This window comes from Sceloporus undulatus, chromosome 2 (genome assembly GCF_019175285.1).
Source record: "Sceloporus undulatus isolate JIND9_A2432 ecotype Alabama chromosome 2, SceUnd_v1.1, whole genome shotgun sequence".
Classification (NCBI taxonomy): Eukaryota; Metazoa; Chordata; class Lepidosauria; order Squamata; family Phrynosomatidae; genus Sceloporus; species Sceloporus undulatus.
The window spans coordinates 7,125,269-7,139,516 of NC_056523.1; the positions used below are offsets into that span (position 1 = coordinate 7,125,269).

The 14,248-nt window shown below is 40.9% G+C and overlaps 1 protein-coding gene across 2 annotated transcripts; it reads left to right on the forward strand.

Annotated features, from left to right (window-relative positions):
- Positions 1-1,616: 1,616 nt before the first annotated feature.
- LOC121921978 (gastrula zinc finger protein XlCGF52.1-like) lies at positions 1,617-7,349 on the forward strand. Of its 2 annotated transcripts, none has more exons than XM_042450805.1 (2): positions 1,617-2,197; positions 3,250-7,349. In XM_042450805.1, exons 1-2 carry the CDS (start codon positions 2,164-2,166, stop codon positions 4,455-4,457), a joined length of 1,242 nt encoding a protein of 413 aa, XP_042306739.1. In that variant the 5' UTR covers positions 1,617-2,163; the 3' UTR covers positions 4,458-7,349. The 2 variants fall into 2 exon arrangements, with proteins under 2 accessions (XP_042306739.1, XP_042306738.1); XM_042450804.1 differs by lacking the exon at positions 1,617-2,197 and adding an exon at positions 2,201-2,312.
- The last annotated feature ends 6,899 nt before the right edge of the window (positions 7,350-14,248 follow it).

Genomic DNA, 14,248 nt, shown 5'->3' on the forward strand with positions numbered 1-14,248 from the left:
TTGTTCAGAGGAGGCTCACCATGGCCTTCCTCTGAGGCTGAGAGAGTATGATGCCCCACCCAGTGGGTTTCCGTAGCAGAGCTGGGATTTGTACCCAGAGTCATGCTCCAGTGCTCTAAAAACTAGTCCACACTGGCTCCAACAATATACTATAAAAGCTTGGTCTTCTTCCCAAATGTCTTCACTGCAAAGGAAGGCAGCACAAAATGGAAGACATTCAAGAAAAAGGGAGGACAGGACTCAAGAAAAGCTCCAAACACTCCTAGAAATGTAAATGGATGCTTCTTAGTCATGCTCAAAATGGAGGATGTTTTAGAATACCTCCTGGACAGAAGGTTGGAATGGAGGACATGTCCTGGAAGAGGAGGAGGTCTGCCCTGTCCTGAGGCGAACCTACCATGGTTTTCTTTTTTTTGGGGGGGGGGGGCAATATAAGTTCAGAGAAGCTTTGCCATGGTCTTCCTCTGAGGCTGAGAGAGTGTAGCTTGCCCACTCTTGGTGGTTGTGCTTGCTATGTGCCTTTTCTTTCTCGTCCTGGAGCCATTCCCATCCTTTTTTCATGTGCTGCATCTACACTGCAGAAGTAATACAATTTGATGCCGCTTTAACTGCCCTGGCTCCATGCTATGGAATCCTGGGATTTGGATTTTTGGAGGAGAATTTGCCATCTCTGTCAGAGAACAGTGGAGCCACAACAAACTACAAATCCCAGGGCTCCATAGCATGGAACCAGCAAGATGACCAGATGTCTTTTTTTCTGGGGTATATCTTACATTTCAGTCTTCTGTCCAGGAGGAATTCCAAAAATGTCCTCTCTTTTGAGCATCACTAAGAAGCATGAATTTATATTCATATGAGGAGTTTCAGCTTTTACTTGGTCATGTCCTCCATTCTACTTGAAAGCCCTACATTTTGCGGTGCCTTGTCCTCCTTTGCGGTTAGGACAGCTGGTTACCATGGGAGCCAAGGGCAGCTAAAGTGGTGTCAAACTGCAGCCCTGGTCCTTTCACCTGGTGACCCTACTGGTTTTCCTCTCTTTCTTGTGACACCCTTTTCTGCCCCTTAATTTTTAGGGGTCATAGATGGACCACTACTACCCCATAAATTCATGGGAATGGGATCCAGATTTTTCCACATCATTAGAATGAATAATGTTTCATTATGCATTATGCAAAAGGAATGTATGTATATTAGTCTCCATTCCAAATATCACAGCAATAAAAAAGTCTTTAACCTGTAAAAATCTTTTTGACTAATTCTCAATACTATGACGAAATAATGGAACCTAAGTTTTATGTCATGTTTAACTTTAACAAACAAAACGGCAGAAATCAAGGAGTGAATATAATTATGAAGGGCTACAGGGGTGCCAAAATATTTCTTGCCTAGGGTGACAAAATATCTAGAGCCGACCCTGGGGACTGGTGAACACTGCCCTACAAGGCTCCTCCTCCACCCAGCTTTCTCCTGAGAGAAGGCTCCTCCATCACTCAGCCTTCTCCTGAGGAGAAGGCTGAGCAGAGAAGGACAGACAAGGCCCCTCTGCTGCTTGGGTTTCTCCCAAGGACAGGGCTGGGCAGAGAAGGAGGGGGATGGAATGAATTTAAATTTAATCAATATGATTAATTATAATTAATTAAATATTTAATTAAAAGCTATCTGTGGCCCTAAGAAGTTTAGCATATTTAAATTTTGGCCCCTACCTACTGCCAAGTTGTGCAGGCCTGTTTTAAAGAGACAGAGGCAAATACCATGGCCCGTTTCTGCCAAAAGGCAGATGTTCAGGGAGCAGTGGTGTCACCCTCCTTTCGGGTGTCGCCTGGTGTGAATCCGCACCCCTGCAACACTTAGTGACACCCCTGGGTAGGGGATAGGATCCCTGGAGGATCAAGAAGGGTTATCCTGTATCCTCTTCCTCTCCAAGGACTGGAAATATTTTTTTGTCTTCTTTCATTCCATTGGACTTGCCCAGTATGGCATTTTAGCAAAACTAAACTGCCAAAAATCTAAGTTACACAGCTTTATGTTCTGACTGGGTTAGTAATTTTGGCCCACAGAGACTATTTCTTCTCCTAGGTGACTTTTGAGGAGGTGACTGTGTCTTTCAATGAGGACGAGTGGGCCTTGCTGGATCCGGACCAAAGGGCCCTTCACAGGGAAGTCATGGAGGAGAAACTGGCAATCCTGGTCTCTCTGGGTGAGGCTCCCTCTTTCTCTTGGCTGATCCAGTCTCTTTGCTGGTGATCCTGAATTCCTGTTGCCTCTTCCTGGACTCATGCTGTATTTCTGCAAGCCGAGTCACTTTTTACCAGGTGGGCTGGCTAGGGATGTGCTCGAGAGTAAAACAACCAGTGGTTTTGTTCTCTGAAATCGGTCAAGATGTCATTTGACATATTATTGTTAAATGTATATATCAACTTTACAGAGTGTGTTTCAAGACAAAGAGCTGAGCTGCTGTCTCCACAGGCACAATGTTGCAAACCACTGATTTTGCATTGATCCTATTACCCTAATCTATTCAACAGATGGCTAGCAACCTTCATTTTCCCCCCTGTGTTCTCACTGACAGAGACAGGTATAGTGTCTAGATCATGGGAAGTAATAGTGCCACTGTATTCTACTTTGGTCAGACCCCACCTGGAATACTGTGTCCAGTTCTTGGCACCACAATTCAAAAATGACATTGAGATACTGGAGCGTGTCCAAAGGAGAGTGACTAAAATGCCCTATGAGGAATAACTTAGGGAGCTGGGGATGTTTAGCCTGGAGAAGAGAAGGTTAAGAGGTGGTATGATAGCCCTGTTTAAATACTCGAAGGGATGTCATATTTAGGAGGGGGCTAACTTGTTTTCTGCTGCTCCAGAGACTAGGACCCAGACTGACTTAATGTAAATAGTTTTATCCGGCTCTACTGCCAAAAATGTTCCCAAAAATGTTTACTGTATATGAGAAACAAAGCAAAGGGTTCCTGCCCACAAGACTTATAATCTCAACAGAACAAAAGAAAGTTATTAAAGTGTAAATCAATAATTAATAAGGTATTAAGCTTGTCAATTCTTTATAGCAGCCAGCTTTTTCCAAAACTCTTCAGAGATGCTAAATTAAGCTAGTGGTCTCTCAGGAGAGAGACTGGAAGCCCACCGGCCTCACATCCCCTGCTCCAACTGGGATACATTGATGTTAATAATATCTTTCATCCACGCTTGATCTTTTCTGGGCATGTGGCTAAATTGTTTCTCTCTTTGCCAGGTGGTGATAGACAAGAGGGACAGAATGTAAGAGAACCAAGTATGTCTTTAGAGGAAAGAATGCAGTGTTGCATATTTCAATTTCAACCGAAGAAAGAGAAGGGAAGTAAAATTGACACTCAAGAAAAGAAGGTGAATAAAGCTTCTGCTTCTCAGGCTGGAGATTTCTGTGGAAGTGTCACTGAAGAAAAAAGCCAGAAAGGAGAGGAACAGAGTAAATGTATTTATCTTGAATGTGGGAGGAGCCCCAGTTGTAAAGAAAGCCTTGCTCTTCACCAGGAAATTCATGTAGAAAGAATTCACACACAAAAAAGAAAAAGTGAGTTCTCAGGGTGTGAAGAGACATTAAGGTGGAGATCATATCAAAGCCCTGAAACAATGAGTAGGAAGACATACCTATCTAGTCATAAAGTAGATCACACCGGAGAAATACAAATTAATTATATGGGATACACAAACAGTTTCATCGGAAAGACAAATCTCATTCATCATCAAATAATTCATACAGGAGAAGAGCCATTCAAATGCCTGGAATGTGGAAAGAGTTTCAATCGGAAGCAAAATTTCATTCTTCATCGAAGAATTCATACAGGAGAGAAGCCATTTGAATGCCTGGAATGTGGAAAGAGTTTCAGTCAGAAGCAAAATCTCACTCATCATCAAAGAATTCATACAGGAGAGAAGCCATTTGAATGCCTGGAATGTGGGAAAAAATTCAATCAGAAGACACATCTCACTCGTCATCAAAGGATTCATACAGGAGAGAAGCCATTTGAATGCTTAGTGTGTGGAAGGAAATTCAATCAGAAGATGGAGCTCACTTGTCATCAAAGAATTCATACAGGAGAAAAGCCATTTGCATGCTTAGACTGTGGAAAGAAATTCAGTCAGAAGATAAATCTCATTCGTCATCAAAGAATGCATACAGGAGAAAAGCCACTTGCATGCTTAGACTGTGGAAAGAAATTCAATCAGAAGACAGAACTCAGTATTCATCAAAGAATACATACAGGAGAAAAGCCGTTTAAATGCTTAGAGTGTGGAAAGAAATTCAGTCAGAAGACAGATCTCACTCGTCATGAAAGAATTCATACAGGAGAGAAGCCATTTACCTGCCTGGAATGTGGAAAGAAATTCAGTAGGAAGATAAATCTCACTCATCATCAAAGAATTCATACAAGAGAGAAGCCATTTAAATACCTGGAATGAGGAAAGGATTTCAGCCAGAATAGAGATTTCATTTACCATCAAAACATTCATACAGCACAAAAGCCACTTAAATACTTGTGCTTTGGAAAGAGTATCAGCTAGGTCTTTCCATCAGGTTATCACAGGAAGAAACTATGACTGCATCTGCACTGCAGAATTAGTGCAGTTTGATAGCACTTTAACTGCTGTGGGTCATTGCTATGAAATTCTGGAAATTGTAATTTGTAGTGATCCCAGAGCTCTCTGACAGAGAAGGCTAAAATGACCCACCAACTCAAATTCCCAGAATTCATAGCATTGAGCCATGGCAGTAAAAGCAGTGTCAAACCAGATTATTTCTGCAATGTGAATGTAGCTGATTTAAATGTTTAGAATGGAAAGAGTTTCAATCTCAAGAGAGGTCTCTTAATGCTCATCAAGCAACTCACAAATCGGAGAAACCATTTAAATGTTTGTTGTGTGGAAAGTCTTTCAAAAGGAAGATCAGCTTCACTTGTCATCTCACAACTCACACAGGGCAAAAACCCTTTAAGTGTTTAGAGAGTGAAAAGAGATTTAGTCAGATATCTCACCCAGCATCAGGCAACTCAATATTTAAATGTTCAGGGTGTGGAAACACCTTTGGTCAGAAGATGAAGTTCACTTTCCATGAAGAAAATCAACACAGAGAAACCATAGATATGTTTAGAGCGTGGAAGGGGTTTAGATAAGAAGGTAAACCTTACTTATCAAGCAGCTCTTATCTGGGGAGGAAACCATTACAATGTTTGGAGTGTAGAAACAGCTTCATTTGAAAGATGATCCTCACTCATCATAGAGTCGCTCACACAGGAGAGAAACTATTCAAATCCTTGGCACATGGAAAGAGTTTCTGTTGGAAGATGTGCCTCACCCATCACCAGGGAATTCATGCAGGAGAATCTCTGTGCCCCGCAGGTGAGCCAAGGGATCTCTTTATTGTCAAGCGTCAAGCAGACCGGGCAAAAGGAGTGGGCAGAGGCTGCTCCTGTCCTGATTGCTACAGGGCTAGGGCATAATGTTTAATAATTGGCATGGGTCTGTCTGTAGGCAATATGAGCTTTTTTATTGTTTAAAAGAGAATTTATGACAAAAAATGTGTATAGTTGATGTTTGGTGGCGGCGGCAGCGGATGAGGCAGGGCACAAGCAGCAGGGCCTTGAAAAGGCACCCAGCATACCACCAAAATTTGCTGCAGTGGCGGCAGCAGAGGGGCACACAGCCTCTGATACTCTGCCCAGGTAGTGACTAAGCAACTTTCACAGGGGAAGAGTAAGCTTACCCAAAACAAATATCCTCTGCCACCTGACTGATAATTGTCAGTTTAGCAATACAGTAACTTGGTTTTTTTGTTCTGAGAGTTGGCTTTTGGATCTTTCTTTGTAAGGGCTTCCCACTGCGAGGAAAGGGTCTATGGACTGGAGGAGGATTTCACGTCCTTTCTAGTCACTGAAAAAGAGAGAAACGGGTTTCCTTGTTTAATCCAAAGTCTGGGAAGATTTGCAGAGATCGGGGCTTGAAGGGAGGTATGACTGGTAACCGGAAAGCAGCCGACTGTTTCTTTTAAGGTGATCCCTCATTGCGGAAAGCAACAAATTAAAGCTACAAAGAGACTGCTTGTTGAAAAGGGTGGAATTTCTCATCCCACTTTAGTCTTCAACTCTCTGATAATTACGGGAATCTGGATGTGCTTCACTAAAGGATAATATTTAAAATTGACTAAGGAAGAGAAACGGTCTTAAGAAAAAAGGGAGGGGAAAAAGCAAAATAAAATAAAATAAAAATTCAATCAAATAAAAATCTAAACCAACAAAACAATAAAAATAAATTGAAATACTGAATAAGAAAAACTTTAAAAAGAAATTAGAAACTACTTAAAACAAACAATATAAATTTTAAAAAACAACTAAAAAACAAAAACAACAAAAAACAGGGTAGACCTCAAATAGCTTTTCACTTTTCACTTCTGTATCAGTTCTTCCAGCTCATGTTAAAATGGCTCAAGGACTTAGATCATTAACAATGAGAGCTCAAACAGGAAATACAAACAGAAGAGGCTCTACTGAACTACCTTTGAAACAAACAGACTGTACAACAATTGGTTGAGCAAACAAGAAGACCATCAAGAATTAAAAGAAAACAGGAAACAAATGAAAATCTCAATAAGGGTTTTGAAAGACTAGAAAAGTCAATACAACAAATAGCAAGAGAAAGTGACAAATGAGAAGAGAATTGGAACTACAGTCGGCTCTTGGTATACGCGGGGGATCTGTTCTGGGCCCCTCTGCATATACTAAAATCCGCATATGCTCAAGTCCCATTTTCCCCAATGGCGGCATTCCCCTCTCCTCTCCTCTTCTTTCTCTGCCTCTTTCCCTCCCTACAGCACCTACCTTCTCTTCGTCGCTGCCACCACCACCTTCTCATCGCCGCTGCCGCCGCAGGATATGCCAGGTGATGGTCTTGGAGGCTAAGATGTCTCCAGGCACGGCTTTTGCGTCACAGCCGCCACCACCACAGAAGGGCCGGGTGGAGGCCTCTTGGCCTCCAACACTACTACCCAGCCTTTCCCACGGAGGCGGCAGCGAGGAGGATGAGACTTGGCCTCCTTGCCGCCTCGGCCTCCACTGCAGGAAAGGCCGGGTGGTGCTGTTGAAGCCCTCCAGGCCGCCACCTGCCCTTCGCGGTAATGGAGGCTGTGGTGCCTAGTAATCTTCATTTTCCCCCCTGTGTTCTCACTGACAGAGACAGGTATAGTGTCTAGATCATGGGAAGTAATAGTGCCACTGTATTCTACTTTGGTCAGACCCCACCTGGAATACTGTGTCCAGTTCTTGGCACCACAGTTCAAAAATGACATTGAGAAACTGGAGCATGTCCAAAGAAGAGTAACTAAAATGGTGAAAGGTCTGGAAACCATGCCCTACGAGGAACGACTTAAGGAGCTGGGGATATTTAGCCTGGAGAAGAGATGATATGATAGGCCTGTTTAAATACTTGAAGGGATGTTATATTGAGGAGGGAGCAAGCTTGTTTTCTGCTGCTCCAGAGACTAGGACCCAGAGCAGTGGATCCAAGCTGCAGGAAAAGAGATTCCACCTCAACATTAGGAGGAACTTCCTGACAGTAAGGGCTGTTCGACAGTGGAACAAACTCCCTTGGAGTGTAGTGGAGTCTTCTTCCTTGGAGGTCTTCAAGCAGAAGCTGGATGGCCATCTGTGGGGGATGCTTTGATTGTGATTTCCTGCATGGCAGAAGAGAGTTGGACTGGATGGCCCTTGTGGTCTCTTCCAGCTCTACGATTCTATAGGAAGTTGGTCAAAACTTTTTGACTCGGCAAACAAAAGCGGAAGATGGCTTGCTAACAAAAAAAATGATAGAAAATATACTAGACAACGTAGAAGGTGCCACAACACAAAAAGAAATTAAAAAATTGTACAGTTGAAATGTTATCCATAATATAGTCGAATCATATACAAAAAGAAAAAAAGGAGGGGGAAGAAGCACACAAAAAACAAAAAAATTACAAATATGGAAGCAAAAGGGAAAGGAAAGAAAAAAAAAGGGAAAAAAGAGAGAAAAGAGAAGGAAAAGAAAGAAAGAAAAATATAAAAATATAGAAACTTCCTTTCCATCCAGTTTTAGGAATTTCATCTTAAATCAAAATATCCTATTCTTAAACCATTATCTTCTCTACATTATTAAATTAGTCATGCTTCACATACTTATACATTCAATTCTTAAATCCCCAACTCATTCATTCTCCCCATTCTTTGCTAATGTCACCAATCATCTGTTCCCAACTTTGTATAAATATTTTCAACTTGTTGTCTTTAATAAGACATGTCAGCTTGTCCAAAATAGCCATTTCTAATAATTATACCATACAATCCTGTATTGTTGGTACAGTTGGATTTTTCCAATTTTGGCATATTCTAGTCTAGGTGCTAGTATCCTGTAATATAGCAGTCTTTCCTTAGATTTATTTAAGATAATTCCGGGGTCATATTCAATATATATATATATATATATATATATATATATATATATATGAATGTATTAAACTCCAATATTTCTTTGCTTTCCTTCACAACCACCATTGATGGTAGAATGAGCTATTCTCTTCAGAGCATTTCCAGCATAAGGGATTTACATGTTTGTACATTTTTGATAGTTTTGCTGGTGTCATATACCACTTATAGTGCATTTTGAATACATTTTCTCTTAGATTTTGTGCCAGAGAAATTCTAGCTCTTTTTCCCCAAACATTTTCCCACTTATTTATTTCTATATTGTGCCCACTATTTTTAGCCCATTGAATCTTTAATGGATTCTTCCTCTCTTTCCCATTTTAATAATATTTTGGAGAGAATCTGGGATTTCTCTTTCACCAGATTTTTTTCCTTTTGCTGCAGATCACTGGCTCAATACAAGGGCAAGAGAGCTACCCAGAACAGGTCATCAGAAGAGCAAAAGAGAGTGACAAGGGAAGTTTCCCTGGTCACAAAGAACACGCTCCTTGCTCTCAGCCCAAATCAACTCAGCGGCCTTTTACCAAACCTCAGAACCGGCCAGGAGACAAGGCCAATGTCAAATGTTTTGCTTGTGGCAGAAAGAGACTGTAGCAGATGGTCAAGTTGGTCCAAAGCATGTCAGCATCAGGATCCAAAGGCCCTAGATCCCAAAATGATAGTCCCCCAAAAGGGTGACAATGTTGGTAGGAGGGAAAGATACTATCCCTTGCAACAAAGGTGTGGGCTGCATTGGACCCAGGGCGTTTGCTCAAGGAGGTTTTTTAAATTGTCAATGTTTTAAAAAGTCCTCGAAGTCCTGAAAACAGGAAGGCTTTTTCAGCTGCATTCCCGTGGAAGCTGAGCTGGGGTTGCTCCCCTGGCGCCTAAGGCAGCCCAAACCTTGCCCCAGAAGGAGCAGTTCTTTTCCACTTCTTGCCATGGTCCATTTGGGACTGCAGAAGGGCCCAGCATCGGGAGCATAGTTTGTGGTCAGTGCGCTCCCTGGGCTCTCTGGGTATGAGCAGCTTCTGAGCATGAACAATTCTAAGGGGTTTTAATAGGGTTTTCTTGTCAAGTTTCTTTAGAAGGGTGTTTACTATTCCTATCCTCTCAGGCTGTGAGAGTGTAACTTGCCCGAAGTCACCCAGTGGGTTTCTGTTACTCTTCATCTGATGTTTCATCAAAAGATATCTTGGGCCTGAACAGACAGGCCAAAATAAAGCTGCTTTGGGGTCACTTTGGAGGTATGCTATTTAAATGCTGCATGCGTCCTAAGAGGCCGGAAGCCACGCCAAACCACGCTCCTGACCTAAAGATGAGAATGCAGCTTTGGCACAGCTTCTGGCCTCTTAAGATGTGTGTATTATTAAACAGCATACATCCAAAGTGACCCGAAGCAGCTTTATTTTGGCCTGTCTGTACAGGCCCCTTGGGTCCAAAACATACTGCAGAAATAATCCACTTTGAGACATTTAACTGCCCTGGTTCAGTGCTGGGGAATTCTGGGAATTGTAGTTTATTGTGACACCACAGCAATCTGAAGAAGGCTAAAAATCTCAGAAAACTACAGTTCCCATAATTCCCTAGCATTGAATCAGGGCATTCTCTAGGCATATTAGGTCTTCCCATCATCCAGATGTTGACCAGAATTGCATTGGAGGACCTGGAGATTCCTAGAGAGGTGTTCTCTTAGAAGCCGCTCTGAGAGCCTTTAGGGCTGAAGCGCTGGGTATAAATACCGTAAATAAATAATTCTTTTAGGTAAAATTAATTTATATCACATCTTTCTCCTTGGAGAAAGAATAGTGTTTTTGTATTTGCATTTTTTCCACATTCAAGGGGGTCCTTCAGGCCTCTTGTATTATTGACTGCACCTAGAGTAGATGCAGAGCTGTCAAAGGAAATCTGAATCTGCTCAAGAACGAAAGACATGCAACACAGAACGTTTGATCAAAAGGGTCCCTCAGGCTACACACCATGAGAGCTACTGAGACAAGCGTATTCAGTACACGCACAAGCTGTATATATATTTTTTGTAAACAATACAAGTTTATTGACTACACACACAAGCTGTGTATATTTTGTTGTAAACAATAAAGTTTATCGACTACACATACAAGCTGTATATATTTTGTTGCAAACAATACAAGTTTATCAAGTACACACACATGCTGTTTATACTTTATTGCAAACAATACAAGTTTATCAAGTACACACACATGCTGTTTATACTTTATTGCAAACAAAGAAGAGAAAACTCCTAGAGCTGCTTCACATGCTTATCTTCACTACTCACATAGCTAAGTTTAGTTGTCCGGTTTATTCCTTTGTGGACAACCTGAAACCAGCTCAGGCTAATCTTCCGGTCGCATATTTGCTTTTTCAGTGCACGCACAGCGTAAAGTACAGGTAGAAGCAGGACAGTGAAGCGAAGGACACATGAACACAGAGATTAGGCACACAAAATGGAGACACTTCGGTGCAATAATGCTCACAGTATTATTTGATATACTTTTGAAGCTTGTCCTTTTGTTTACACTGTCTTTACAGTATGTTCCAAATACAGTTAAAGCTTTCAGTGGAGGGACATCTGATCTATTTAATGTTACCTGAAAGGCAATGGAAGCCAGTCTCAGCCACTCCAGGCAACACACCTCATAATAAATCTTCACGTGTGGAACTCCAAGGCTATCTCTGGTAATCTCATCCTGAAGTAACTTTAGTTTTAGTCTTGGTTTGTGACCAGCCCAAATAAAGTCAACAATACCGTTTTGCCACAGACCGAATGGTTTTTCATTTGCTATAATTGGAAAAGAGTGAGCATTTCTGGTAAGACTGACATTTTAGTTGCTGCAGCTCTTCCTATTAAGGATAGTTTTAGGGTTTTCCATTTAATCAGATCAAGTTTGTTTTCTTGCTTGAGAATGGGAAATAAAGAATTTAATTGGAAGTTGAATGCATCCTTATTGAAAGATGAAAAACTGGTGAAAATTGGAATATTCAAACTTACTTTATAGAAAATTTGAATAAAGAAACACAAATCCAGGTAGTATGAGATGCATTAAAAGCAGTGATAAGGGGTTGGCTGATCAAGAAAGCTTCAGAAGCAAAGAAACAAAGAGATGCAAAAATGAACAACCTGAATAAAGAGTTAGAGTTAAAAGAAAAAGTTTTAAAGAAAAACCCAGAAAATAGGTATATTTTTCAGGAAATACAGTATATACAAAAACAGATATCGATTCTAATGGTAAAAGAAATGGAAAAGAAATTAAAATTTGTGAAGCAGAAACATTTTGAATCGGCAAATAAACCGGGGAAATTTCTGGCCTATCAAATCGAAAAGGAGAAAGCAAAACGCACGATTATGACATTGAATGAAGAAGGCGAGTTACTGACCAATCAGAACAGAATTTTTAAAAAATGTTAAAAAGTTTTTAAATGTTTTATATGGATTTGTTTAAAAAACCAAAAGTTAAAGAAACTAAAATATTAAATTATTTGAATTCAATAAGGATGCAAAAACTAACAGAGGAACAAAAAGAGCTATTACACAAAACAATAACTACGGGAATTAGCATAAGCTATACAGAATAGCAAAACTGGGAAAGCACCCGGACCAGACGGGTTCTCAAACGAGTTTGATAAAAAATGCAAACAAAGCCTTAATGAACTCTTGTGTCAAACGATGAACGAGGTCATGAAAGGTTCAATACCCCAAACATGGACCCAATCAATAACGATTTTGATTCCAAAAGAAAGGAAAGATCTGACAAATCCTAAAAATTATAGACCTATAGCATTATTAAATTTGGATTATAAATTATTTGTAACAATATTGGCTGAAATATTAAAAAAGGTATTGATCAATTGGATCCATTCAGATCAATGTGGCTTTCTCCCTGGCAGAATGATTATAAAGATAATATTAGAAATTTGTTAAATTTGATAGAAATTCATGATAAAAGAATGATTCAAGAAGGCTTACAAAGGTATAAAACCACAGATCCCAAGTCCACGAATGGGGATGGACGAGTGTAACAGGGACATAGCCAGGACTTTAGGAAGGGGGGGGGTCCAGACTAAGTGCCACCATTATAATGTGGCTTGGGCACGGTGGCGCAGCAACACATGCCATTCATTTTTCTAACGGAAGGGGGTCCGGACCCCACCCCCACCCCTTGGCTACGTCCCTGTGTGTAATGTGCTACAAAAATAAAACTAAAAATAATGTAATTAAAAAAACAATACACTATATATACTCACCTCTAAGTTGACCTCATGTTCAAGGGAAATAGTAGTGCCACTGTGTTCTGCCTTGGTCAGTCCTCACTTGGAATACTGTGTCCAGTTCTGGGCACCGTAATTCAAAAAGGCTGCTGAGAAGCTGGAACATGTCCAGAGGACGGCGACCAAAATTGTGAAGGATCTGGAAACCATGCTCTAAAGAGGAGTAACTTAGGGAACTGGGGATGTATAGCCTGGAGAAGAGACAGTTAACAGGTGATATGATAGCCTTGTTTAAATATTTGAAGGAATGTCATATTGAGGATTAAGCAAGCTTGTTTCCTGCTGCTCCAGAGGCTAGAACACAGAACAATGGATGCAAGCTCCAGGAAAAGATATTCCACCTAAACATTAGGAGGAACTTCCTGACAGTAAGGGCTGTTCGACAGTGGAACAAACTCTCGGAGTGTAGTGGAGTCTCTCTCCTTAGAGGTCTTTAAACAGAGGCTGGATGGCCATCTGTTGGGTATGCTTTAATTGTGAGTTCCTGCATGGCAGAATGCGGTTGGACTGGATGACCCTTGGGGTCTCTTTGAACTCTATGATTCTATATATGAGTCGAGGGGCACTTTTTTTCTGCCAAAATTATGGATTTTCGTATGACCTGTGGATAAGCTGAGGGTAAAATCTAGGGGCATGAGACAAATGATGTAAAGGAAGAAGCAAAGGAAAAGAAAGCCCAAGACCTTACAAAATCCCAGCAGGCCTAACTGTTTCCACTCACCCTAAAGGCCAGATGGATGAGAGAGTAGAGGAGGGTTAGTGCTTCCAGGTCAGGCTTCACGCTTTTGCTTTTCAACAAAATAAGGTTCCTTTTTTAAAAAAGAGTTTAAGAATAGTCCTTACCTTGACCTGTGGATAAGTCGCCTCAAGGGAGACAACAACAACAACAACAACCACAATTATAAGAAAGCCAGTGTGGTGTGGTGGTTTGAATGCTAGATTAGGACAGCCACTTTGGAAAGTCACATTCTCTCAGCCTTCTAGGATGTCAATGGTGATCCCTCCCATTGTATTAATAGAAATACAATGAATACCAACAATGAAGCCTGAAACTTTTAAAAACATTCTAGCTGTTTTCAATGTATTTTTGGGATCTGAATTCAAAAAAGCACAATACAAATACACAACACATATCCAGTTCTCTTTCAAATGTCTATACTAATTTCAATTTTAATTTCATTCCACAACATAAAAACGTCAAAGCAAGCTGGGGGGAAACTGAATGTGATGGAGGAAATTATAGGTCGTTTTTGGTTTTAAAATGCCAAATTCCTTTAAAACAATCATATCTTTTAAGCAAGGTTTTTGTGACCCTCAGTTTTGCAGGCCTGTGAGAGGACAACTCAGTTCCAAAGCCATTTCCCTCCTTCAACCCTCTCTTGGGTTCCTTCCCAAAACTCAGGGAAGGAGGCACCTGGCATCAGGGAAGGCGACAGCATCTGTGAGAATGGAAGAAACAACATGAGCTTTGTT

Coding starts and splice junctions, on each gene's coding strand:
- LOC121921978 (XM_042450804.1), top strand. CDS start 2,276: ATGCTGTATTTCTGCAAGCCGAGTCACTTTTTACCAG. Junction 2,313..3,249: donor GCCGAGTCACTTTTTACCAG/GTGGGCTGGCTA, acceptor TCTCTTTGCCAG/GTGGTGATAGACAAGAGGGA.